At 42.2% G+C, this 27755-nt stretch overlaps 1 protein-coding gene across 3 annotated transcripts in view; it reads left to right on the plus strand.

The window, feature by feature from the left end:
• The window catches only part of NCKAP5 (NCK associated protein 5), a 1015164-nt gene extending 987947 nt beyond the window's left edge, over nucleotides 1-27217 (plus strand). For 2 of the 3 annotated variants that reach the window (XM_043894065.1, XM_043894067.1), the window contains one exon: nucleotides 25751-27217. In XM_043894065.1, coding sequence (XP_043750000.1) covers nucleotides 25751-26032 — 282 coding nt within the window. In that variant the 3' untranslated portion in view covers nucleotides 26033-27217. The remainder of the gene's footprint in view (nucleotides 1-25750) is intronic. The other variant, XM_043894066.1, reaches the window with a different exon arrangement.
• Nucleotides 27218-27755: the final 538 nt, after the last annotated feature.

Consider the following 27755-nt stretch of genomic DNA (forward strand, 5'->3'; position numbering starts at 1 on the left):
AGTCAGCTCCCAGTCTTGTTTTTGCTGACTGTATAGAGCTTCTCCATCTTCAGCTGCAAAGAATATAGTCTGATTTCAGTATTGACCATCTGGTGGTGTCCATGTGAAGAGTCTTCTCTTGTGTTGTTGGAAGAGGGTGTTTGCTATGACCAGTGTGTTCTCTTGGCAAAACTCTGTTAGCTTTTGCCTTGCTTCATTTTGTACTCCAAGAGCAAACTTGACTTTTACTCCTTGTATCTCTTGACTTACTCCTTTTGCATTCCAGTCCCTTATAATGAAAAGGACATCTCTTTTTGGTGTTAGTTCTAGAAGATCTTGTAGGTCTTCGTAGAACTATTCAACTTCAGCTTCTTCGGCATTAGTGGTTGGGGCGGAGATGTGGATTACTGTGATATTGAATGGTTTGTTTTGGAAACGAACAGAGATCATTCTGTCGTTTTTTAGATTGTACCCGAGTACTGCATTTTGGACTCTTTTTTTGACTATGAGGGCTGCTCAGTTTCTTTTAAGGAATTCTTTCCCACAATAGTAGATACAATGGCCATCTGAATTAAATTCGCCCATTCTGGTCCATTTTTAGTTCACTGATTCCTAAAATATCGATGTTCACTCTTGCCATCTCCTGTTTGACCACTTTCAACTGACCTTGATTCATGGACCTAACATTCCAGGTTCCCAGGCAACATTGTTCTTTGCAGCATCGAACTTTACTTCCATCACCAGACATATCCACAGCTGGGTATTGTTTCTGCTTTGGCTCAGCCTCTTCATTCCTTCCGGAGCTATTTCTCCGCTCTTTTCCAGTAGCATATTGGGCACCTACTGACCTGGGGAGTTCATCTTTTAGTGTCATATCTTTTTGCCTTTTCATACTGTCCATAGGGTTCTCAAGGCAAGAGTGCTGAAGTGATTTGCCATTCCCTTCTCCACGTTTTGTCAGAACTCTCCACCATGACCCATCCATCTTGGGTGGCCCTACATGGCATGGCTCATAGTTTCATTGAATTAGACAAGGCTATAATCCATGTTTGTTTGATTAGTTTTCAGAGATTGTGGTTTTCATTCTGTCTGCCCTCTGGATGAGGATAAGAGGTACAAACCTTCTTGATGGGAAGCTTCCTGATGGGAAGGACTGCTGTGGGGAATACTGATTCTTACTCTGGTGGGCAGGCCATGCTCAGTATATCTTTAATCCAATTTTCTGTTGATGGTGGGGCTGTGTTCCCTCCTTGTAGTTTGGCCTGTGGCCAAATTATAGTAGGGGTAATGGTGGTAATGGCGATCTTCAAAAGGACTTACGCCAGCTCGTAGCAGTGCCCAGGACTGTTGTAGTCAGTGCCCTTGGCCCCACGGCAGGCCACTGTTGATCCATGCCTCACCTGGAGACTCCAGACAATCACAGACTCACAGGCAAGTCTGGCTTAGTCTCTTGTGAGGTCTCTGCTCCTTTCTCCTTTGTCTTGGTGCATATAACGTTTTGTTGTGCCCTCCAAGAGAAAGAGTTAACCACCCAGATAATGGAATAGCTGAGAAGCTAAAAGGAGACAATCAGGCCATCCAGAGATTAGCAGAAGCAAGAAGTACAAATCATTCCCTAGAGATGGAGGATGGCAGAAAGTGATATTAAAGTCCGGAAGCTGGACTATCCAATGCTAGCTACAACATTGAGTAAGAGGTGTTATCTGGCAGGAGATAGATAGAGCCATGGAGGAGAAGCATCTCCTGCCAGAAACACCACGGGTCATGGAGAAGGGAAGAAATGCCTTGCTTTCTCCTCTCCTCCTTCCATCCAGGATTGTCTTTCATTGGCTGAACCTGCCCAGAAGCCAGAGAAACAGGGAGCCTGGGAGATATAATTCCCTGTGATGCAAAGCAGGGAAAAGGAGAAGAATGCATCTGAGAACAAATTGGCAGTTTACCAGAAGGCTGGTTGACACAGGCTATGAGAAAAAGAGAGAAAGAGAGGGGTAAGATAACTTCAACTTTTCACATACTTAGACATCATCAATATACTTATCTCATAGTATGCAAATTTACTCACGGATATACCTATTCCATCAACATATAGATACTGTGTATGTGTATTTCACACTGGCACTAAGCAGGGATGCCAAATAGCCTTCATCTCAAATGCTAAGGACATTCAGTAAACAGAGGTTGCTTGAGTTACTGTATTCAGAATTCTGAGGCTGTATCCATGTTCAGCGGAAGGTGATTGGTTAAGCAGCGCCTGCTATGGCCTTAGGAGGAGGCAGTTGCCCTGTGAGTGCCCGGATTAGCCATGTCTGCACCATAGCAGTGAACTCCGTGTAGCGGGAGCAGTAGGAGCCACTTCCTCACCTTTCGTGCTTCAAAAAGGGATTTCTGTTGTTTTCTTAAAGATAGCAGTAATATCTATCATGAATCCCCTGTGGAAGGAAACAGCCATGATTAAACTGAAGTTCATGGAAAAAGGATATTCTCACCATCCCTCTACCTCTCCTAGGAGTTTAAAGAGAACATCTTCTTGGGTCAGCTCAGCCCAGTGGGTTATCCATTATCCTAGTGAGTACACATGATGACTCAGACCAGCCCTGTTCCCTTTGACCCTTTCATCTCTCTGTCAATGAATCCAGGCAGTTCATATCTTGCAGCCAGATCTTTGAGCTGATGGTCTATTATGAGGTTAATCTAGAGTGAGCTGTGGTATTTCTCAGACGTGGCGTGGCGTCTCTCTGACTACAACCCGGGGCCTTTCCAGGGAGTTCCATGCATGCTCTGGAGCCCGCCCCAGTAGGTGCCCAGCCCCTTGGCAGCCTAGGCTAATGCAGACATCTGGGATGGTCTATACCTCGGCAAGCCTTCCACGGTGGATGGGAAAGTTGGCCAGTTGGGCTTAAGCCGTCAGGGGTCTCTTTGGAAAGTTGTTTCTGAAATGAATTCAAGTGTTCCACCTCCCAAGAGCCAGGCCTGGGGTTTTCCTGTCCACCCCTCCTCCCAGGGAGATTGCAGTCCCCACATCAGACATGCTTACCAGCAGGCTCAGTGCCATAGTCTTCACTTCCCGGCCCATCTTCCTGTGCCTTCTCCATGTTGTGAGACTGGCTTCATCTCCCCAAAACGAGAACTTGGGGGATTATCTGTAATACTCTATTGATGCTTCTGGTGAAATAAAGTCTTGCCTTAACTAATTCACATAGCAATTTATATGATTATTACCTCAAAATAAAAATCTTTTAATTTTTTTTTGTTTTTTATCTCCAGTGGGATAACAAGTTATTATTCAAACAGGGCTCTCTTCCTGCTGTTTTCAATATGATTTTTAATAAATATGTAAATTTAAAAATTAATTTATAGCATACATTGGGAGGCATGATTTTTGAAATGACAAAAATTTGATGGATTGTAAAATTATCCCCCTTAAAACCATCAGTCACAGTGAACAGAATGTACCAACCTCTGATGATTTTATAGCTTTTTCTTCATCTTATCTTCTGTTAGGGTCTCACTTCAAATTGATTATAAAATAGTCTATTTTTAGGCTGTAATTCATTCACAGATTAATTAGACTTTCAGTTAATATCCCATCATCGTATGGGCTGGGAGCCAATGGTGTTGTGTAGTTGTTCAGAGTTGCAGGAGAGAAACCTGATTGCTATTCCCAAGTGACTGAAGCTACCAGCACTAATCACTAATCACATTCAGACCACATAAAGTGTAACATCCTTCCCCTGGTTTCTTTTCTAGCTGGCTCACAGCGAGAGATCTTTATTGGCCCTGACGAAGAGACTAAAATGTGCTTAAACACTTTTGTGAGGGGTGATTCTGTCTTTCCCCCTTTGCTTACAATGGCATTTCTATAGCCTTCTGCTGAAAGATCAGGAGAGAGAGAGAGTGTGTGTGTGTGTGTGTCTGTGTGTATGTGTCCATGGTTAGCCAGTCTGAACTTAAACATCTCTTTCTAGTCATTTTCCAATAAGGAGCAGCCTTTGGATTAGTTTCATGAGTTTCAATAAACCTTTTGATATGACCGAGCAGGCATATTTAAGGGACATTGTGCCAACTAATTCTTAAACATCAATTTAAGGGAAAGTATGTTTTCGAGTCATTTTAGAGAACTGCTGATGTATGTGGCAGAGACACCACTGCTCTGGAGCCAACCAAGAGAAGCTCCAGCCCACACACACCTAACTGTGACTCGAGGCTTCCACACAGTTGAAGGATGATTATCCTTCCCCTGCGCCCTCCGCACTCACTACTTTCCTGGCGCCAGTTCTGATGTATGAAATGTTCCTACCTGTTGGTTGCATTGGTCTGCTTCTGCCACATTGCGTTTTTCCTCTGTGCCCCAAAGGACACAGCCAAGGCCAGACATTTTTCCAGGTGACCCTAAGGTCCCACTTTGTCCTGCGTCGAGGGACTTGAGAGGGTAACAGGCAGGAAGGCCAGGGGTCTCCAAACGGAGGAAATAGGCTGCAAGGGCCAGACATTTTTATCTCTCTTAAGCGGCAGGAGGAAACAAATCAGCGATTTTTTTTTTTTCTATATACAAATTTAAAAGGAAGTTTCTCTTAAAATGCCTAGACACCTGGTTCCACCTGAAGCTAACTACTCTCAAACCTTGAGTTAACCAATACATTTCTTTTTCTTATGGAAATGTTTGTCTTAAGATATGTTAATTTACCCCAGGTTCCGCCAAATGGCCCAACCTACTTACTCAGATATTGTTCCCCTAATCTATGTAAACAAAACTATTTGTTGGTAATCTGCCCTTCTACAAGATTCAAGTCAATCATTTTATGGCCAGGGATGAATTATCTGGTGCCATTCTAAATTCTAAGACATTCCTTTCTTTTCATTAACAGACTGTGAGTGACTATATAACTTACAGCTAAAGACTAGGAGGGGGGTACTCTTTTGCCCCCTTCTGATGCCTATGTCAGAAGCTTTCTCTATCTCCTTTATATTTTAATAAAACTTTATTACACAAAAGCTCTGAGCGATCCAGCCTCGTCTCTGGCCCCGGATTGAATTTGTCTCCTCCAGAGGCCAAGAATCCCAGCGTCTTATCGTTCAGCAACAACCTTTCAGACTCAGTCACTTCAGGCCTTTCGAAAGTCTCTTGTGTTCTTTAGGGACATCCAGTATTCTTTTAATTCATCCAAGAATCCTGAAACCTTCATTCTTAGGCAATGTCCCATTTTATTTTGTGCACAATGAGGATTTTTCTTCCTTCACATAAAACTACTTGGATTTTTAAAAAGCCTCGCTGACATATTCAGTCTTCCCATTGCTAGATGATATAATCCCCACTTATTTCCTCTGTTTTAATCTCTAACCTTGCAGTCTGCAGTGCTGCTGATTATTTCAAAGAGCTTGGTTTATGGCAAAAGAAATGCTCCTTGAAAGTCGTCTGTGAATCAAGTTTTTTTGAAAATCAAAATCTCTTTTCCTGTTTATTTACTGGGAAAGTTATCTCTACTTTCTAAATAAATGAAACCCAAGTGTCTTCTGAGTAATTAGAGCTTTAACTACCCCTCAGGAAATAAATGAATGTTCCCCACCAGGCTATACAGCATCTTGTCCTTGGAACTCAGTCACTTTCAAAGATAATAAAGGGTGTTAGGAGAAAGACAAAGAAAAGATAGGAAATGGAAGGAGACCAGTAAATAAGAAATATAATTAGCAAACTCCCTTTATTCCACTAACATCTATGGACGTCCCATGCGCTAGATGTTCTGGGCAAAAGGGATGCAAAGATACATGGGATCACAGTACCTACATGAGAGAAAGAGCTGTGGCCACCAGTTCACAGAGGCCCACTGGTACCATGATGACAGTCTGCACAGTGAAGGAGGGAGAAAAAAAAGCAGGCACTGGTCAAGGCCCCCCGGTCAAAAAAAGGACTCAGAGAAGGCTTTCCTCCAGAGTCTCCAGAGATAGTGGATATTGGCCAGCCTTGAAATGTGGGAGGACATACTACAGAGATGAAGACATGTGAGCCAGAACTCGGAGATACTGCTGCCTTTCTAGGCTCAGAATTCAACCTGTTGCTATCCCCAGCTAGTGGGCAAAATTAGTCCCAGGACCCCCCGCCAACAGATACTAAAAGCCATGGATGTTCAAGTTCCCTATATAAAATGGCATGATGCAGTCAGTTGGCCCTCTGTGGACACGGAGGGCCAACCATAATGCTGGTACCTGTCTGCACACTTGGGCTAGTTGCTCAGTCATGCCCAACTCTGCAACCCCTGGACTGTAGCCCACGAGACTCCTCTGTCCATGTGACTCTCCAGGCAAGAATACTGGAGTGGGTTGCCATGCCCTTCTCCAGGGGATCTTCCCAACATGCTTACTGACTTGTGTTCAAGGTGTTGCTGGGCAGTTTTAATTTCCTCTTTAAAGCCCTGGATCATTTATAACCTGATTACTTTTAAGATTGCTTTTCCACCCTTCCCCCTACATTGTCGCTGGATACTGCCCAGTTAAATCCACTGATGCCCAAGTTTGCCTGGCAATAGAGAATTTCTTTCTCTTCTCTCCAGTCTCCTTCCCCTTTCCTTCCTTGTGTCTTTAAACTGTCTTTCAATTTTATCACGTTTTCCATTTTTGATGCAGAAGAAGACCACTAACTACTGCACCTAACATATTCTTAGATATAACCTCAATCCAGTGCATTAAAATGGTGGTCTCCAACCTTTTTGGCACCAGGAGCCAGTTTCGTGGAAGACAGTTTTCCCACAGACCATGGGGTTGAGATGGTTTGGTTTGAATGTAATTCACATGCATTACATTTACTATGCACTTTATTTCTATTATTATTACATCAGCTCCACTTCAGATCATCATGCCTTAGATCCCAGAGGTTGGGGTCCCCTGCTTTAAAAGACTGTAGAAGGCAGTGGTATGCAGGGCAGTAATAGGTGCAATCAGCCTGTGGAAATTCACAGTTATCTTCATTGTAGAACTGGGTTTTGATTATTCCTTATCCTACATGTGAATAAGTTCACAAACTCTTATTGAAGAAAGGCCCCATATAAAACCAGTATAGTAACTTGCACACACACACCAGCCCCTCTCCCCATTCTGAAAAAATATCCAATGGTGTGTGGTTTGCGGATAATAGGTCAAAACACAATTTGTTGTTTCTTGTTCAGTTGCTGTTGCTAAGTCGTGTCCAGCTCTTTGGGATCCCATGAACTGCAGCACACCAGGTTCCTCTGTCCTGCACTCTCTCGGAGTTTGCTCAAATTTATGTCCATTGAGTTGGTGATGCTATCTAACCATCTCATCCGCTGCTGGCCCCTTCTCCTTTTTGCCCTCAATCTTTCCCAGCATCAGGGTCTTTTCCAGTGAGTCGGCTCTTCACATCAGGTGGCCAAAGTATTAGAGCTTCAGCTTCAGCATCAGTCCTTCCAATGAATATTCAGGGTTGATTTCCTTTAGGATATAGACATCATCTTTCCCACCCACTGCAACCAAGAAAAGACTAGAAAGTCCATGTAAGATTAAGAATAAAAGCACCTTTGATTTACCGTCTATGTGGTGACAGACCAAGCAGTGGCCCAGGTGTTGGATGTGAACTTACGGACATCAGAAAGCTCTGTCACCTGCTACCCTGAAGGTTTAAGGAATGGCTTTTGAAATTTTTTGCTTGTTTTTATTTGGGGGATTTTCTTTTTTTGCGGTGGGGGAGGCAGAGACAAAGAATTTAGAAACATTATGAGGGTATTGGCAACCCACTCCATTATTCTTGCCTGGAGAATCCCAGGGACAGAGGAGAGCCTGGTGGGCTATATATAGTCCATGGGGTCTCAAAGAGTCATGCACACTGAGCAACTTTCACTCACTCGCTCACTCACTGTGTATTTAAAACACCCTTGCCCTGGGGGTGGGGCTAGTATGTCAGGCTTCATCATTTTTCCAGTAGCTTCAGGAAGCCCCCTGCTGGAATATCACTAGATTTATTGTTGTTGTTGTTTTTCATAAACCACTTTAATTGCACTGATTTTTGGTCAAAGGACTTCTTTCTCCTCCCACCTCCCACTCACCAGACATTCAAATACACATCAAACTCCCATTAGAAAGAGTAAAATAACTGTTGACTATCCCAGGGGAAGTAGTGGTGGCTCAGTGGTAAAGAATCCACCTGCATTGCAGGAGACTCAGGTTTAATCCCTGGGTCTGGTAGATCCCCTGGAGAAGGGAATGGCAACCCACTCCAGTATTCTTGCCTGGAGTATCCCATTGACAGAGGAGCCTGGCGGGCTACAGTCCACAGGGTCACAAAAGAACTGGACAGGACTTAATGACTAAACAGCAACAAAACATTGGGAGATTTCATATACGAAGTCCAGATTTTCATTTCTCTTGAAAAATCAGTTCTGGCAACAGTGAGCCAACATGCTCACAGGATAAGATTGAGCTTGTGCCAAGGCAGGAGGCATAGTAACTGAGAGAGGGAACTCTGCTGCTGGACTCCTGAACTGGGATCCTGGCCTTGCCTGGCTCCTCACAGCAGTGGGGCCTTGGGCAAGAATCTTAGCTCCCTGTGCCTCCCTTTCCCTGTGTATTAAATGGTGTAACTAATGGCACCTCCCTGGTAGAGGCCTTCCGCCTAGCCTTTAGGACAAGAACAAGTGCTACCCAGATATTTATTAAATAAACAGCAGCAGCCCCTCTAAATGAGCGGGTGCACTTGAGTCCACCTTCGTCCCCACTACCTACTCATGCCATCCTTGCCGTCGTGCTGTAGTTACATCCTTCCTAGTCGGCTTCATCAGCAATGAATTTTCTTCCCCTGGCCTAGAATCAGGCCATCCATCAGCCAACTCTGTGGAAAGAGGAAGTTTCAACAAAAATAAGGAGGAGACTAAAGGGTGTGTGTGGAAAGAACCTTGTACGTATTCCTAAAGTTCAGGTCTGTGTTCAGGTCCCCAGAGCTGTAAGTACAAAAGCCATAAAACGATGACCAGTATTGTTTTCATTTCTGCCATACATCAATATAAATTAGCCATAGGTGTACATATGTCCCCTCCCTCTTAAACCTCCCTCCCACCCTTTCCCACCCCTCTAGGTTATTACAGAGCCCCAGATGGAGTTCCCTGAGTCAGACAGCAAATTTCCATTGATGTGTGGCAGAAATGGAACCAATATTGTAAGGCAATTATCCTTCCATTAAAAATAAATAAAAACAGTGAGATATTAGGTTGGTGCAAAAGTAATTTCGGTTTTGCACTGTTGAACTTTGCCATTTGATTTTGGAATACATCCTTAAATAAATGAGGATATGTTATACATCAAAAAATAAAAAACAATGGGCAGATATCTGTTAAGCTGGCTTCCATGCATCCCCACGGTGCCCGAATCATGGCAAGGTGGCTATTTGAGAAGCACCCTATCTGGTGTCTAAGACCTGGCTTCCGGCAACAATGGCAAGAGACTAGATCCTTTCACCCTCTGAGGATGTGCTGGCTGATGGGAAGGCAGGAAAGTGGGAAGAAGTGGGGAATTTGCTATGATTAATTTTAGCTCCTGGATGTAATACATCCATGGTTTTCTAGACTGTTGGAAGGCAGCATTAACTAGAGCTTCCTTTCCTTTAGTTAACTTGCTCACAGATCAAGAGGTTAAAGCTTCCTCTGCCTGTCATTAGCAGAACATTTGTTTCCAGTGTTACTGGGTGAAGGGCTTGGGTGTTTCTCCCCAAGGTCTCTCCAAAGACACTGCCCAGGAGTCCTGTTGAAGGAGGCTACTGGTCACACGTAAACACACGTGCTGCTCTTTTGCACTTGAAGCACTGCTGCTCATCCTAGGATGAACATCTTAGTGCTATCACAAACATTTTCCTTTTCTGCACCTTTTTTTTTCCCCTTGAGGCAGGAGAAAGAGACCCTCTCATTATTTATCTTGAGTGTTTGATAGGCCTCCTTTGAGAAGGTCATTGTCTGCAACAGTAAAATAATCATGGGATTTCTGGAAAAGCTGGCAAAAGAAAAATGATTCATTATTTCAAGAATTATTTTGCCTTCAGTCCCCAAAATGGATGAAGGCTTCTAACAACATGTAAGAGAGAGTACAGCTTAACTTATTATATGAAAGGTTGCATTTTAAAGGGAAAAGGAGTTCAAACATTACATTTTTAGCTCTGCTGTAATATAACTGGGGTCAAGGCAGTCCATCTGTTACCCCCATGGTCTTCTGGATGCTATTATACTATTCCCTTCGCAAAGGAGGCCTGCCTGCCCTCCTTCCCATCTCATCAGTTGGAGCTAATGAGATTGGAAGAAGTTTTTTTAGATTCTATTCAAACAGCTCCCCCGCCCCCTGGTCCCTTTGGGAATGTCAGAACAGATAGTATACCCATCTATATGGGCTCAACTCGACCTTACGTGTCTTGCTGCGACACATAAAATTGTGCATCTTCAGAGCACAGTGTATTTTGCTGATGGGGGATGGGGTGGTTGTGTAGCTATTTAACTGCAAAGGATAGTGTAATCAAATAGACCAAAAGGTGGTTTATAAGCCAACTTATACAACATGTCTGGTACCAAGACACCTATTGTGTTGGGTTATTTTTGAAATAAAGTTTGTTTGGCATCATTGCCAGCCAGATACCCAGCTTGACTGATAAAGATACTGACTTTTAAAATGAAAACTGGAGAAGCTAAGCGATCAATATGACCTTGACTACTCATAAGCCAAATAACTTATGGAAATGATGCAAAGACCCTGTGAGCTCCTTTGCCTGACAGAAAGGCTTGAAATAATATTTTAAGAAAATCAAAAGCAGCCATCTCCTGGACCTTCTTTCCAGATTAGATCTGAAATGAAAGACCCTGAGTTACACAATTAGCTATTGATTTTTGTTGATCCATCTTTAATTCTCATAGCAATCGAGTTGTGTTTACACAGCCGTGGTGGGCAGGTGTACTTCACTTGGAGCAAGGCGCCTTTCAGTTCTACATTAATTTAAACATTACATTGTTCTGGGCATGTGAGACAAAAATAAAGTTTGTTTTTATTGTAGTGGATCGGTGATGTAAGCCTTGTAAGGTTAAGCCAGCCTAGGTGGTTCATGAAGAGAATCCCTTTTATAAAGCAAGAGTCAGTTTGCCAGTTGAATATATTACTGGTGGCAGGGAGAGAATAAAAAAGCACGTGGATGCTGCAGGGTACTGGAATGTTGTCCAAAGTTGGCTGCAATTTAATCTCCTTACAGTTTCATTTCTTGATTTCACACACTCAGTAATATTTGTGGGTTTATCACCCAGATGGTCTTATTGATGTCTCTAAGAATGTCATCATTGTCCTGTTTACACTTTCACTTAAAGCACCAAAACGCATCACCCAGCTTCCCCTGTCTTCAGGAGATAGAAATCTGAATTTAAGCAGCTTTCTGGGACTGGCTTAGGCCAGAAAAGACTGCACTTGCTGGTTGAAGGACACACTTTAATAAAAGGGTAGAGTCAGCGTTGGTGCCATTTATCACAGGCCTGATCTTTTCAATAACATCACACCCCAAGATACAAGCTTATATCCTCGGCTCTTGCTCCTGAATTTCCAGGAAGCGATGGCAGCTTCTGCTTCACCCAGCCACAGGCCAGGCCCACCTGGAGGCACAGAAGAAGGCCCAGGATGCTCAGCAGAGCTGCCCGACCAGGGTGGCCAAGGGATGTGAGTCCACTGGTCTCTGCTCTTGCCAGAGAAGGGAAATTGCTTTGCCAAAGCAGATGGTAGTCAGGCATCCATTAATCTAAGGGCCATCCTTGTTTTTATGAGGCTATCCTGGAATCCCAGAAACCATGTCGTTCATTGGTAGAGAACTCGCTTGTCAGTGTAGGAGACTCAGATCTGATCCCTGAATCAGGTAGATACACTGGAGAAGGAAATGGCAATCCACTTCAGTGTTCTTGCCTGGAAAATTTCATGGACAGAGGAGCCTGATGGGCTACAGTCAATGAGGTCACAAAAGAGTCAGACATGATTTAGTGACTAAACAACAACAGTGCTTCTGCTAGTGTGTCCGGGACTGGAAAGCAGTGTGGCTTTCACAGCCCAGATGAATATCAGAAATGATCTTATTTTACATGTATCTTCATCATGGAAAAGTAGACATTATGAAAACTGAGACAAGTCTATGAGCTCTGAAATGGAATTATGTATTGAAAATAGACCTGATAGTGACTTTGTTCATTGATATGCAATCAATAGCAACTCCAACACGTAAAATATTGGGTCAGAATCAGAAGATGAAAGAAGAACCAAATTTAATGCCTGGCTTCCAGAAATGTGTCATCCAATTGAGAAGCAGGACATGGATATGAAAAGAAACTATATAATAGAATGAATATAAGTTCAAGATTGAAATGGGTAATTTGGCCACTTAGGCCAGGAATTCATAGAAAGACCCCTGTGGACGAGGTACTGGAGAAACAAAACCAGCAGATGTGAATAAAAAAGAGAGGAAAGGATCAAGATATAAAATGTTCAGTTCAGTTCAGTTCAGTCGCTCAGTCGTGTCCGACTCTTTATGACCCCGTGAATCACAGCACACCAGGCCTCCCTGTCCATCACCAACTCCCGGAGTTTACTCAAACTCGTGTCCCTCGAGTCGGTGATGCCATCCAGCCATCTCATCCTCTGTCGTCCCCTTCTCCTCCTGCCCCCAATCCCTCCCAGCATCAGGGTCTTTTCCAATGAGTCAACTCTTTGCATGAGGTGGCCAAAGTACTGGAGTTTCAACTTCAGCATCAGTCCTTCCAGTGAACACCCAGGACTGATCTCCTTTAGGATGGACTGGTTGGATCTCCTTGCAGTCCGACGGACTCTTAAGAGTCTTCTCCAACACCACAGTTCAAAAACATCAATTTTTCAGCGCTCAGCTTTCTTCACAGTCCAACTCTCACATCCATACATGACCACTGGAAAAACTGTAGCCTTGACTAGACAGACCTTTGTTGGCAAAGTAATGTCTCTGCTTTTTAATATGTTATCTAGGTTGGTCATAACTTTCCTTCCAAGGAGTAAGCGTTTTTTAATTTCATGGCTGCAATCACCATCTGCAGTGATTTTGGAGCCCCAAAAAATAAAGTCTGACACTGTTTCCATTGCTTCCCCATCTGTTTCCCATGAAGTGATGGGACCAGATGCCATGATCTTTGTTTTCTGAATGTTGAGCTTTAAGCCAACTTTTTCACTCTCCTCTTTCACTTTCATCAAGAGGCTTTTTAGTTCCTCTTCACTTTCTGCCATAAGGGTGGTGTCATCTGTATATCTGAGGTTATTGATATTTCTCCCAGCAATCTTGATTCCAGCTTGTGCTTCTTCCAGTCCAGCATTTCTCATGATGTACTCTGTATATAAGCTAAATGAGCAAGGTGACAATATACAGCCTTGACGCACTCCTTTTCCTATTTGGAACTAGTCTATTGTTCCATGTCCAATTCTAACTGTTGCTTCCTGGCCTGCATACATGTTTCTCAAGAGGCAGGTCAGGTGGTCTGGTATTCCCATCTCTTTCAGAATTTTCCACAGTTTATTGTGATCCACACAGTCAAAGGCTTTGGCATAGTCAATAAAGCAGAGATAGATGTTTTTCTGGAACTCTCTTGCTTTTTCCATGATCCAGCAGATGTTGGCAATTTGATCTCTGGTTCCTCTGCCTTTTCTAAAACCAGCTTGCACATCTGGAATTTCATGGATCACGTATTGCTGCAGCCTGGCTTGGAGAATTTTAAGCATCACTTTACTAGCATGTGAGATGAGTGCAATTGTGCAGTAGTTTGAGCATTCTTTGGGATTGCCTTTTTTGGGGATTGGAATGAAAACGGACCTTTTCCAGTCCTGTGGCCACTGCTGAGTTTTCCAAATTTGCTGGCATATTGGGTGCAGCACTTTCACAGCATCATCTTTCAGGATTTGAAATAGCTCAACTGGAATTCCATCACCTCCACTAGCTTTGTTCATAGTGATGCTTTCTAAGGCCCACTTGACTTCACATTCCAGGATGTCTGGCTCTAGGTGAGTGATCACACCATCGTGATTATCTGGGTCGTGAAGATCTTTTTTGTACAGTTCTTCTGTGTATTCTTGCCACCTCTTCTTAATATCTTCTGCTTGTGTTAGGCCCATACCATAGTATTAAAAATGATATGGAATTAGAGAAAAAGAGAAAAAATCCAACTTAAGCTTGTTAAATTTAGGGGATAACTAAACCCAGAAAGATTAAGAAAGGTGAATATAAATAGTTATTAGTTAACCTCTGGAAAACATTAGCTTGAATGATCTTAAAGATTAAAAATGGAAAAAGATCAAAAGAAGATAAGCAAGTTAAGGAATTATTTAAAAATTAGGATTAGGGTAAAGAGATACAGTCAGAACTTTGAGTTTGTCAGGATATTTGTGTTCTAAATGCCATTATCAGACAAAATCAGTGTTAGTCACTCAGTTATGTCCAGCTCTTTGCAACCCCATGGACTGTAGCCTTCCAGGCTCCTCTGTCCATGGAATTATCCAGGCAGGAATACTGGAATAGGTTGCCATTTCCTTCTCCAGGTGATCTTCCTGACCCAGGGATCGAACCTGGGTCTCCCACATTGCAGGCAGATTCTTTACCCTCTGAGCCAGGCAAGCCCATAAGACCAAATATTAGGCTGGTTAGCCTAGTCACAGCGTTCTCAGGGATTCATCTCCTAATATGTCTGAAGTTTTGTTCTCTGTTGACATCATATTAAAAGATCTTTAGCACGCTCCTTCCATGTGAACGGTAACTTTGCCTCAGGCACCTCTGACATCTCCAGTATTTAGAGTACTACCCAGTACATGGAAGGTGCTCAACAAACGTCTCTTGAGTGAATAAATGATGTTGCAAGAGCAGCTTAATCCCTACTTAAATATTTAGTAAATCCAGGTCCAGAGTTGACACAGGGATTATCACTGCCGTGCTGTGGCAGAGCAAAGGATGGAGCCTGGATCAAATGTGGATTCCCGTTGGCGTTCTCCCACCTCACACATCCTTCCATTTTAGAACCCCTGCTGCTTACTGGGTAATGAGGAATAAGAACATCTTACAATGGTGTGCAACACAATATACAGCTTAATGTTTCTAAGTCTTTAGAACAATTCCAAGAAATCTTCTCTTGAGAAGAAGGATCAGTAAACTGGTACTGATTCTGAGTTGTTCTGACACTCAGGATTCGCTATGTCAAACATCCTTGGGAAATAGCTTTATCTAAAGCAAAGGCTGACGGGCCCTAGGACTGAAATAGAAATTGCATTGGGAGATGAATAGCTTAAACCTGAGCGGAGGTAACACTCTTCCATCCACAAGTATCAGTCTGTCTCTGGGTGACCCTTAGTGCTCAGTCTCCCTGGATTCCATGGCTATTGCGAACCACCTAGATAGATTGTGTACCACAGTGCACTGTGACTCCCAGATGCTCTACCAACTTGTGTTAGAGATACTTCCAGGTTGCCTAATTATTTGTAGGCTAAGGAGTAATGCAAAATGCAGAATGTTTTCCCCTGGTTTTAACCCTCATAGCATTTTGGTTGTTCGGTCGCCAAGTTGTCTCCGACTCTGCGACCCCACAGACTGCAGCACGGCTGACTCCCCTGTCCCCCACCGTCTCCCGGAGTTTGCCCAAGTTCATGTCCATGGAGTCGGTGATGCCATCCAACCACCTCGTCCTCTGTTGCCCCCTTCTCCTCCTGCCCTCAATCCTTCCCAGCGTCAGGCTCTCTTCCAGTGAGTCTGCTCTTTGCATCAGGTGGCTGGAGTATTGGAGCTTGAGCTTCAGCATCAGTCCTTCTAATACTTCATAATAAAACCTCAGCACTTTCAGGTGCATTTTTTATGATGTCTGTGATGATGGTGGTTTTGGAGATGTTTCTTTGGAAGGAGAACATCCATGAAAAAAAAAATAGTATGACCTTTTTTTAATGTTCATCTGATTCCCACCCCCCGAAAAAAGTGTTTTTTTGTGTTTTTTTTCTTGAAAGAGTAGCTCAAAGTCTGTTACTCCAAGGTGAAAACATAGCATTATTCTTCTGGAATATACAACTGGTGCCTTCATGCTGTGTTTTCCTCTGACAAAGTTCATGGGCTCTTTACTCTACAAATACACCCTCATCTAAGCCAGTCATGGCCCAGCTCACTGGACAAATAGGTATACTGTTTAAGACATAAAATGATGGAAAGGTTAGTCAGAGAAAAAAGTCTAATCAATATTTTAAGGCAAGTGAGTAGCATATAAATTTATTTTTATCCATAATGGTGCCTATAAATGAAAGGCCAGAGGTTTGATGCCCTCTCTCTCATTGGCTGGAATCATTAACCTGACACTAAGTTAAACAGATTCAGAAGTTCCAACCCAGAACCTGCTCAGTTCTCATTCCTAAATAAACATTTTAGTTAATATTATTGTCCTGGAAGAAGAAAAATAAATTTAACAACATGGCTAAGAATGTTCTGTTTAGTTAATTATACAAACTGCTGTCAATGAGCTGGCTTATTTCCCAACTCTCAAGAAGTCACTATGAAACAGGGCAAATTTCACTTTTGGAGAAACTGACCAATAGTGATCAAATCTGATATATTAATTCAGGTGATTAACCTGTATGTTAAATTAAATTTGTGGATCCACCCACCTCCTAGAAAACAAAAATAAAAAAATACAAGGTTTCAAATGGGCATTTCAAGTCAGGGCACTAATGTTAGAGAAATCACAAATGTGTCCTTTGCATGTTGATATAATCATTTTGCCCAAACTTGTGATTATATGCCTTTCCTTTTCCCAGATGCCTTTCTCTGCCATAGACAAAGTTTGTGATTTTCTCTATATTCCTTTTTTTCTCTTCCTACTGAGGGACCTGATCCCACATCTTCCCCATTTTCCATGTGTGGGAACATTTCCCGTCTCTTTGATGAAATAACTTCACTTTCTTTCCATCCTTTTGATCTGGTCTCTAAAAGTCCTTGGTAGCCACTGTTTATCTCCAAGCTGAGTTCTTTTCTTTTCCACAAGATATATTATGTTCTAACAACCCTAACTAAGCTTCCTAGTGCACGTCTCTCTGCTTGCTTTTATTCCCCCCCCCAAAAAAGTAAGCTCATTTTTCCTCTCTGAGTTCAGGGGTTCTAACAGAGGTCACTGGAAGTCATTGATCATGATAAAGAACAGTGATACAGTTAATACTATACTCATAAAAGCACATCTCAGCCGAAAAGTCCTCTTTCACCTAATAAAACCAGTTTGCCCTGGAGATACTGAAGACTCTTCAGGACCCCAGTAAGGAATGAGTGCCCCCGAGTGCTGACTCATGTCTCCTGGTGTGTGGGTGGGTGGAGAGAGAGAATGGTTCTCTAATACTGATCCGGCACATTAATTTTTCAGAAGGGCAAGCAAAGAGTAAAGTGTCCGGTTGAGGTAATAGAGGGAACTGAACACCGAGAGAAAGTAATTATCCAAGTTGGAGTTTGACCAGGTTAACCGGGTCACCACTACAACTCTCAAGAAGAGTCTGGAGGGTCTTCCATGTTCACCAAAGGTCACTGTCTATTTTTACCTCTCATTCAGAAAGCAGCTCTACCAGGAATACAGAAAGAGGTGGTATTAAAGAAGAGATTAACTGTGCCTCTGAGAAAAATGACTTCAGCTGCAAGGTTTCCCTTGAGGTTGGCCTGCCCCCAGCAAACATCACTTAACAGAGACTTTGAATATGCACAAATCTTCAACTAAGAGACCCAGTATTAAAATACCTCCTCCCCATTCCCACAGGGATGTAACACATAATCATCTTCCTAGGGCCCAAGATTTGCTCATCAGGAAAGGGATAGGGGAAATCACACCTTCCACTTCAACTCGAAGCTCAGGATTAGCCAACCGTCTCCTCTGTTTGATCCATCACCTGTTTATCACATCTGCTAAATCCCCTCCCTCCTACTGCTTCACCCATGAAAAATGCTCTCTGCCCAAACCAACTCTCTGCAGTCTCCAAATTTTTCCTCTTCTTGGCCCCAGCGCACATATGATTCTTTAGTTAAAATCTGCATCATCACACATAATGAGAAATGTGGGGTGATGGTGGGACCGTGGCGGTGACACTTCTTCCCCATTTTGGGGAGGTATTTCTTTCCATGTGGCAGGAGTTCTCCAGGATAACATTCCTAATGTCTCTAACCTCCTCCATTCAGTCACTTCTCCTCAGGAGAAAGATGAATAGCTTGTTTAAATAACAAATTAACAGATGCACACTTCTATATATAAAATAGATATTTTTTGCTTTTTTTTGCTAAGTTGCTTCAGTTGTGTCTGACTCTTTGCAACCCTATGGACTGTAGCCTGCCAGGCTCTTCTGTCCATGGGGTTCTTCAGGCAAGAATACTGAAGTGAGTTGCCATGCCCTCCTCATAAAATAGATTAACAACCAGGATATATAGCCTGGGGAACTCTACTCAATAGTCTGTAATAACCTATATGAGAAAAGAATCTGAAAAAGAATAGATATATAAAATGTATATATATATATATATATATATATACACATATATATATATATATATATAAAAGTCACTTGGCCATACACTTGAAACTAATGCCACACTGTAAATTAACTATATTTCAATTAAAAAAAAAATAGCAAGTTTAGGAAGGGAATGGGAAAGCTTAAGTCCACCTCCCGCTGTCTGCATCCTCCCTCTCAAGCCATGCTGGCTGTTAGAAGCACACGTAATAATTTGTTCCCTTCATGCTGTAGGTTTTAGAAGAAGTCACTTGCCCCCAGCCCAGGGCTACCAGTTACTAAGTCCATCTACTTCTAGGGCCACTGCTAAGAAACTCACTTCTCTAAAGATAAAACCTCTTTCTCCTTAGAGGCTTTCTCAATAATAAAGCTGATGTTTTCGCCTTCCATCAGCCTTTTTTTTTTTTTTTTTTTTTTGGGTCTCTTTCTTCAGTTCATTCAGAACTAAAGGTGGGGAAGAGAATTATTTATTGTATTACCTGAAATTCCAATAATGGATGCATAGAAGATGCACAATTAAGAATACTTTAGAGTCTTGGAGTTTTATAGACTGTGAAGATCCTTTAAATTTTTTTTAAAGAAACTAAGGTTCAATGGGGCCACACAGCTATTTAAAACAATGCCAGGATATGAACACTGGTTTCCAAATACCCGGCCTTGTGGTGGTAACCCAAGTTCCACACAGAGTCCACCCAAGTTCTGTAGTCAGGCCTTTGCTGCTTGAGTCCTGACTCCCTTTTATTAGCCATGTGTATGCGGCTAAATATTTCAACCTCTCTACTCTCTGTTTCCCCAGGTGTTTAAAGCAGATGCAAATAGTACTGTCTCATAGGGTTGGTGTAAGAATTCATGCACTGCAGTCAACCCAGTACCTGGCATATAGTAAAACACATTGTAAAAACACTTTCTATATGTAGCTATTATTTTCTTACCCTATGTCTTGTTGAACTGATTGTCAGTGAATCATTATGGCAATAGAGAAATAAAAAATCTGTTGAGAAAGGTACTGTTTAATTTGTGCGAAAAGCTCTAGTTCTCTTGGCAAATATTAGTGCCCAACTGAGGAATGATGCTGCGTTTGAATTCCACAAGTAGAGCTGAATCTCCTCCTGACACTTTACAGTAGACATACTAACCAATATTTTCAATATATAATCAACAGATGGAAACTTACTTGAAATAATAAAACAGTAGCCTTCATCATAGAACACTAATCCATTGTGCTATTTCATGAATTTGCTACTTATTTCTCCTTGGCTGTGGGCTGAGTTTCTGACTGTACACGGATAACATGTCTCTCTCTGAGGCTGATCTCATCATACATATATTTACTCCAGTTTTTCTGTATCACCTTATATATTCTCCCCTCTTTTCCTTATGAAAGGGGACATACCACTTTCTATTTTATTCTTCCTTATGTTCAGGTTGTTGGTTTTAGGCAGACCCTCTACTTCATGATTATTGTTGACTGTTGGGGTGGTGGGCGGGATGATATGTGTTTCCGTTTTGAAAATCAGGAAACTCTAATTTCACCTGTATTTGAATTTGTATGAACCACAGTTTCCGTAAATACTCCATGTAAAATACAGCTGACACCAGCCTCCCTCCCCTTCCAGGCTGATGTAAGAGCAAAGTGAGATCATAGATGGGAAAGCTCTTTAGAAATAAAAGCTACTCATTATTTATAGCCCACGGCAGTGCTCGTCATTCAGTCGTGTTCGACTCTTTGCGACCCCTCTGTCCACGGAATTCTTTGAACCCCTTGGGATAGGCATAGCTCTATGTTTCTGTGTTTTAAGTGATTCTGTCCATTACAGAATCTAAAAAGGCAAGAGACAGATTATCTGGGCAACTGCTAGACCCAAGAGAGACAATGGAATATCTACAGATGTGGTGGGGGCACATGAAATGGAAACTTCTTGGAATGCCCTCCTTCTTACTCAGTATACTTCAAAAGCATTCCAAGAGCCCCCTCTTCTATGAAACTCTCTCTTAGAATCAGGACCACATAATTATTCACCTAGTAATTGATTTGATTGATTATTTGACTAAAAGGAATCAAATTAGTTAAGGGATAATTACCAAGGGATTTCTGGAGAATATGACACTATCTACTTTGTGCTTGAATGTTAATAATGTCGTTACACAAAGGACAGGAAAATATTTAGGAATAAGCAAAACTATTTTAAACTTGAAAATATAGTCTCACCCTTTTTAGCCCAACTTTTGTTCCCAAGTACAGTGAAAAGCCCCACCAAAAAGTGAACCGTACAACTGTTGCCACCTATAGGTGGCAAGTGTAGTATATTAATTTTATCGTAATTTCTATGATGGACACTATACAAAGGAAATGACAGTGTTATGTGGAACCCATGCCGTCTTCATCAGGAATCTTTCCTAGGTTTGTTATTAATACTAGCACTTTTGCTGTGTGATTCTTATTTCAGATGCTCCCTTTAAAGTTAATATGGGCTGATAGATGTGAAATTCTTTTCCAGGATAGATGTTAAGAGATTGGACTCTACAGGCTGACTGCCTGGGTCCAAATCCAGATCCCACCAGGTATTGCTCCATAACCTTAAACAAGTTACTTTCTCTAGCCTCGATTGCTTGTAAGCGGGGAGAACAATGATACCTTATGCCATAGTACTGATGGGAGGATGAAAACAGATAATCCATGCAATGTGCTTAGCCAAGCGTCTGTCCAGAGCAGGCACTTACTTGTTGCTCCTGTTGTTGTTCAGTCACTCAGTTGTGCCCCACTCTTTGCGACCCCATGGACTGCAGCATGCCAGACCTCCCTGTCCTCCCATCTCCTGGAGCCTGCTCAAACTCAGGTCCATTGATTTGGTGAGGTGATACCATCCAGCCATCTCACACTCTGTCATCCCCTTCTCCTCCTGCCTTCAATCTTTGCACGATCAGGGACACTTAATTAAATACTGTTATTACCATGATTAGTTTTCAAAGCACCTTCACATGCATTTGTTACCAACGGATGTGCACTATTGTTACCGAAATGGAAGTCCAGCTGCCCACTGCTCTAAAGCCAATAAAGAGGCAAGGCTGGTGGAAAGGATAGTTTGCTTTATTTTGGAGACCAGCAGCCTACAGAGGGTGAGGGGGGTGGCTGTGTCAGACTCCTGTCCATAGGCCAACTCCGTCCCACTCCCCCACCCCCCCAGACCATCGGTGGGCTAGAGCATTTATAGGCAGAGGGAGGGGGCTACATTCAGAATCAACACAGGCAGCTCTGACAGGCATTTTGAAATTGGTCATGGGATGGTCTTATAAGCATCATCTTGGTTGTTTTATGTACAGTCAGTCTTCAGTTCCAGGGTCAGCTTGTTCCCATTTTTTGAAGCCAGTTTATGTCCTGGCTAGAGTCTAGTCATCATGCAGTTAACTTCTTCCACCAAATAGCGGTTTCAGTGTCTATAAGACAGCTCGGATATGGTGGTATCATATGGCTCAGAATATTATCTATAGCCCTTGAGAAAGAACTAAAGGGCTTTAACTTTGCTTACTGACTAAACTATTATTGTTTTGTTTGATTGTTTTCCTTTGCTTCTGGATTTTCTCACTTCTTTAATTAAACTTATCCTTTGGCTAAAATTTTTCTACAGACAAAAGACAGATGGAGGACATTGGGGAGGGGAGTTTGGACCAAAGGGTCCTGTTCTGTTTCACTATTTTGTTACCATTCAACAGATCCATCCTAAGCACAGTCCTGTTGGACCTCAATCCCTCCTTATGTTTTAAATTTAAATGTTTTGTGACTTCAAATTTAACATACCTGAGATCTGACAAGACAATGTTGAGGCTGGCTGGGTACACTTCTAATTCAAGGAAGGAAAGTAAGCTACTTCATTGTTTTTATTCTTAGCTGGCAGGACCACTGGAGAAACCAAAGCCAACAGCTGAAACTCTGCTGATGCTAGAGAGAGCTGAATCCATCTTCCAGTCTCCATCGAGAATCTGCTGATGATTAGCATTGGGCTAGATTTTTAGGTTGTGAGAGAAGGCGTATGAGGGGGTCAGCTATTACCTATAAAACAAAGTCACTAGCTCAGGAGTTCAAACACTGCAAAGATTACTACTTGACATATGCAGTGGGGGTTTTGTTGTTTTGTTTTTTTCTTAATCTAAGCAAATAATTAAAATTAGAGAACTTTAAATACAAGCAAATATTGTGCCCTTAACTTTAAAAATCAAAGATCTGGACCCAATCTGGACTCATGTTTCTGCACAGCACCAATGAGCTAGATCTGAGTAGCTGCTCCTGCCTTTAGCTGAGGCACATACTCTTGAGCTGACCACAGTCCTCACCAGCCCCTACAGCTCCCCAACACCAAGGTCAAAGGTCAGTGTGTCCTCCCTGTCACTCTTGCACTGATGGTGTTCTCACAGTCCAGAATATTTGGTACCCACCCCTCATCAAAACTGTGAAAACAAATGGAAGACCGAGAAGGCATGTGATTTTATAGTGGGCCATTCCTTTATTTCCATTGCCTCCTCGGCCAGTGTAGGCTTTTGTCATAATTAATTGAAAGAACCAAACCTACAAGTGGGAAACATTTAGAAAACAAGATGCACTGTTTTTGTCCCATAAACAGTGGGTGTTTTCATGTAAATAACCTCTTCCTTCTTGTTTAGTTACTAAGTTGTGTCTGACTCTTTTGTGACCTCATGGTCTGTACAGGCTCCTCTGTCCGTGGGATTTTCAGGCAAGAATACTGAAGTGGGTTTCTATGTCCTTCTCCAGGGGATCTTCTCAACCCAGGACTCAAACCTGGGTCTCCTGCATTGCAGGTAGATTCTTTACTGTCTGAGCCACCACGGAAGCCTGCAATTTTATTCAGCTATGTATCCTCAGCACCAAAAGCTTCCACCTGCCTCACAATAGCTTCTCTAGTGAGTGTTTATTGAATGAATTTGAGACCCACAATGACCAGAAATAGGCAAGAAAAAGAACTGTGGTTCTTGAATAAAGAAAAAAGGGAGAAGATATTCAGGTGAGGAGGAAATTACATTGACTGCCCTCTATTTACCTATATTGAGTATAAGCAAAGTTTTTCTACCCCCTCCATGTATTTTTCACATTGTACTTTATAATTGCTTTTAAAAGAATGCTTAAAATTGGCACAGCATGAAAATGGGCTGCTGCATGAAGTTGTTCCTAATGATGGGGCCACTTTTCTGTAATCACCTAGGAATCTCTTCATCAGCCCATCTCTGGTCTCGAGGTAGCCATTTCGTTGAAAATTAGCTCTGTGAATAGCGCTCCTATGTTAATAGTATAATGAAATAAACACCACTTCAAGGATGATTTTCAAATATTCCCACTGAATTACGCCATTTCCCACAGCAGAGAGACAGATGCTGTCTGAGCCTGGTCTAGGGACACCAGAGTCATCCACTTCTGTGTCCTTTTCTTTTCTCTTTCTATTAAATATTAACGGACTTCCCAGGAGGCTCAGTGGTAAAGAATTGCCTGCCAATGCTAAGTGACACAGGTTTGATCCCTGGGTCAGGAAGAGCCCCTGGAGAAAGAAATAGCAGCCCACTCCAGTGTTCTTACCTGGAGAATGCCATGGACGAGGAGCCTGGTGGGCTACAGTCCATGGGGTTGCAGAAGAGTCAGACACAACTGATCAACTGTGCCACAACAACAACAACAACAAATTAAATATTTAGCATGTGAGAATTCACAGGCTTTGACTGTGTCCGCTTTTCCCCAGATCCAAATACAGTTTCCTCATTGTACCTTTGACATCCATCCTAGCAATGTTGCGGGGGGGGGGGGGGGGGGGGGGGGGAGTAGAACTGCCTTGTTAGGGCCTCTGACAGGAGCAATTGAGATGGTTTGGCATGTTTGGGTGGCAAAATGACAAAAAAAAAACCCATACCGGACACCTTGTCCTTTACTACAAGAGCATGGGAGGCTGCCAGACAGGAATTCCAATCTTGTTCTCCATCACTTGCTGGGCCACCTTGGGCAGGTAACCCTGCCAATCCGAGCCTTGTTTTCCTCCTCAGTAAAGTGGAGATGTGTATCTTGCCGGCTTCCCTGGGGGCTCAGACAGTAAAGAAGCTGCAGGCAATGCAGGAGATGCAGGTTTGGTGCCTGGGTCCGGGAAGGCCTCCTGGAGAGGGAATGGCTACCCACTCCAGTATTCTTGCCTGGAGAATTCCACAGATGAGGAGCCTGGTGGGCTACAGTCTGTGGGGTCGCAAAGAGTTGTAACTTACAGGTTTGTTGGGAGGTGGAGGGAAAGGCTTACAGATAAAGTACTGTCAGTGTCTTTTACATGGTGGATGCTTAATAAATGGTAGCTACTGTTATTATCTCCAAGGCCTGTTTCTGTGTCCTCCTTGCGTTTCGATGGAATTTTTGCCTGAAAGAGGAAAAGGAGATGAGAGATGTGGTCATGGCTTTAATACTTCCACATTTGTCAGTTTTGGTATCTATGCCTCCCGTCACCTTGGACCTCAGGAACTACTTAAGCAACTGAATATATTCACATTTACAGAGTTCACCTACAATAATTATCAAATATGACTGCACTGTTTTATGAAGTCCCAGAGACTACCAGCCTATAAGTACCCCTGTTTAAATCAGTTTTACTAGAACCTCCTGGAGGAGAGGTTACTGGGGTGCAGAACTGTTCGTATGATTTTTAAGCCCTTGGGCCTTGAAGAATCTATCCCCTCAGACCCAAGATCTCTTTCCAATAGCATAAGACTTGTGAGCAGACAAAATACACACGTGACAATGCTTCTGACAAATTTAACGTGGACTTAAATTGTGTGGCAATTTAAAGGATTGTATGCCCTTTTTTCTTAACATAGAACTGTCATTTCTGGCTGCAATTCAATCCCTATCCATATTTAGACATAGGACAACTAAATATCTAGGAAAAGAAAGGCGTTTGAAACTTTAAGAAAAAGAAGACACTTTACCTGAACAAATTTCAGATGGATCCATTTAAAATGAAATTAAGTGGCACTTAAATGATTTGCAAATTGGGACCTATTTATCTCAGTAAAATGATTAAAGTCTTGATTTATCTGTAAAATTGGTTTTATTATTACATTAAATTATACTAGAAGATTTGTTAAAAGACTTGTAGGTTCCTTCTATCCTTTTAAATTGTGCTTTATACCGACAATAATTGAATATTGGCTAGAATAACTTGATTTTGCAAAGAAATATGTTTCTAATATTTTCCTCTTTTTATTGCAGAAATTGAAACAAGTTGAAGAAACAAGAGAAGATCCTGAGAACAGATTATGCAAAATTTCCCTGGAGTCATTCAATAAATATAACGGCAATACTGTGATCTTATTAGGAAAGGAGAAGAACTCTCTGAACAAGGTTGAAGGACAAAAGGAAGAAAAAGAGAAAACTGAAGAGGCCTCTTTGAGTAGCTCCGATAGGCCTGGGGTGGACCACCTGGAATCTTTGAGTGATTCTTTATATGACAGCTTCTCTTCCTGTGCAAGTCAGGGTTCAAACGATGTATAAAGTGAGCTGGAAATTGAGCACTTAAGGAACAGGGGTGGGAGGAGCCGGGCAGGTAGAGATGACGACACATGAAGGATCGCAGTACCAGAGCCTATGCCGTCAGACTCGGAGCCAGCAGCCCACTGAGCTTACTTCCCTGACAGGGCAATAAAGATCGATTCTATTTGTTGTGTTCCACAAGGATTAAAAGTAAACACACCCAGGATTCAGAAGTCTTAATTTTGCACTTTTTTTTTTGAATACTTGTACAGAAGTTGTAAATTTTCTTGAAAAAGAAATTATATTTGTAGCAAAAAAAAAAAAAAAAATGCCAGCAATAAATTGAATCAGTGCCATGCTCTTGAAATGATGTCCTAAGTCTTAGAAGTTGATAATATATTTTTTAAAAATTCCAAATCAACTTTTTGTTTAGGTCACTGTCTTAGTCCTCAGATTGTGGGTACACTCTGTAAAACGAAAACAGGGCCTGCCAGAAAAACAGAGGGCTCTTGTCATCTCCCTCCCATAATCTCAGTTTGATAGAAACTTTAATTCTAGTGCAAATTCCAAGTTGTTGACAGAAAGATTCAGGTTCTAGCAAGAAGTGTTATCCTGCTTCTATTGAAAACTGTAAAGGAACTCAAGTGCGACACTGATCAGAAGTGATATGTATCAGAAATGATGTAGTTCTATTTTCCCTCCAATCATTTCCTTACACCCGCTTCTACTTAGTGGTTCTCTGTGATTCTCAACATTATTTGTTGATTTTTATCTTCCTGCTCTTTTGATTAAAATCTGATCAATCTATAAATAAAAGCAGATTCCTACTTGCAATGTTCACTTTGTAAAAAATAAGATGATTGGTGCTATGAAAAATGCTTACTTTTAATATCCTTTTTTTCTACAAAGGCTGTTTATATGTAAGGATAAATTCTATTTTAAAGGTTACTGTGTATTTTTTCTAGATGTGAACTATTTATAATTGCTTTTGTACAGGAGCTTGTAAAGTAGGCATAACAAATATTTTTAGGATCTATGGATACTTTAGTACACACTTGTTTCTTTAAAGAGTATTGTATGATCAGTGTTATTTGGTTAATTTGTGCAATTTGTTACATTGGAATTTTGTTGTCTTAAAATTGTGTCTTTCAAACTTTTTAAGATTCTTTTGTTTCATTGCTAAATAAACGTCATATCACAATGGCACGCACTGAAAGCTTAAAAAACCTTATTCAAGGACCCTTTGAGCCAATTAGTTGTTTAAATCTCACACGTGCTCTACCTAAGAGTTCCCAGAAGAAACAGACTAATAAGCAAATGCCTTATAGTTCCAGAAAGACTAATTCAGCCAGTAGTAAGATCGGAGTCTGCAAGCTAGCCAGTAATGGTCAAAGCAGTTTTATCTCCCCGAGGGGTTAACCAACTAGAAATGAGAGGAAGAGGTGAGCAAAGGGAGAGAGGGGGCCCGAGGCAGATAGGGAACGATCTCTGCAGAGGCATTACAAGAAAGCCGTTTAAGCGCATTTCCAGACCCGCTCTGCTGGCAGGACAGGCAAATATATGATCAGCATCTCGGCCTGAGAGAGCTTCCTCCTAGAGCAGACCCGAGGTTGAGAGGGACAAAGCTTGTGAAGCCCTTTTCACAGAAGTGGACGCTCCCTAGGGACTCGGGGTAGCCAGCGAGCGGGACTGGGGGCGGGGGCTCCGAGGCGCTCCCGGCCGGCCGGCGGGCTCCGCACCACCT

The sequence above is a fragment of the Cervus elaphus genome, chromosome 33, assembly GCF_910594005.1.
Source record: "Cervus elaphus chromosome 33, mCerEla1.1, whole genome shotgun sequence".
In the NCBI taxonomy this organism is placed as follows: domain Eukaryota; kingdom Metazoa; phylum Chordata; class Mammalia; order Artiodactyla; family Cervidae; genus Cervus; species Cervus elaphus.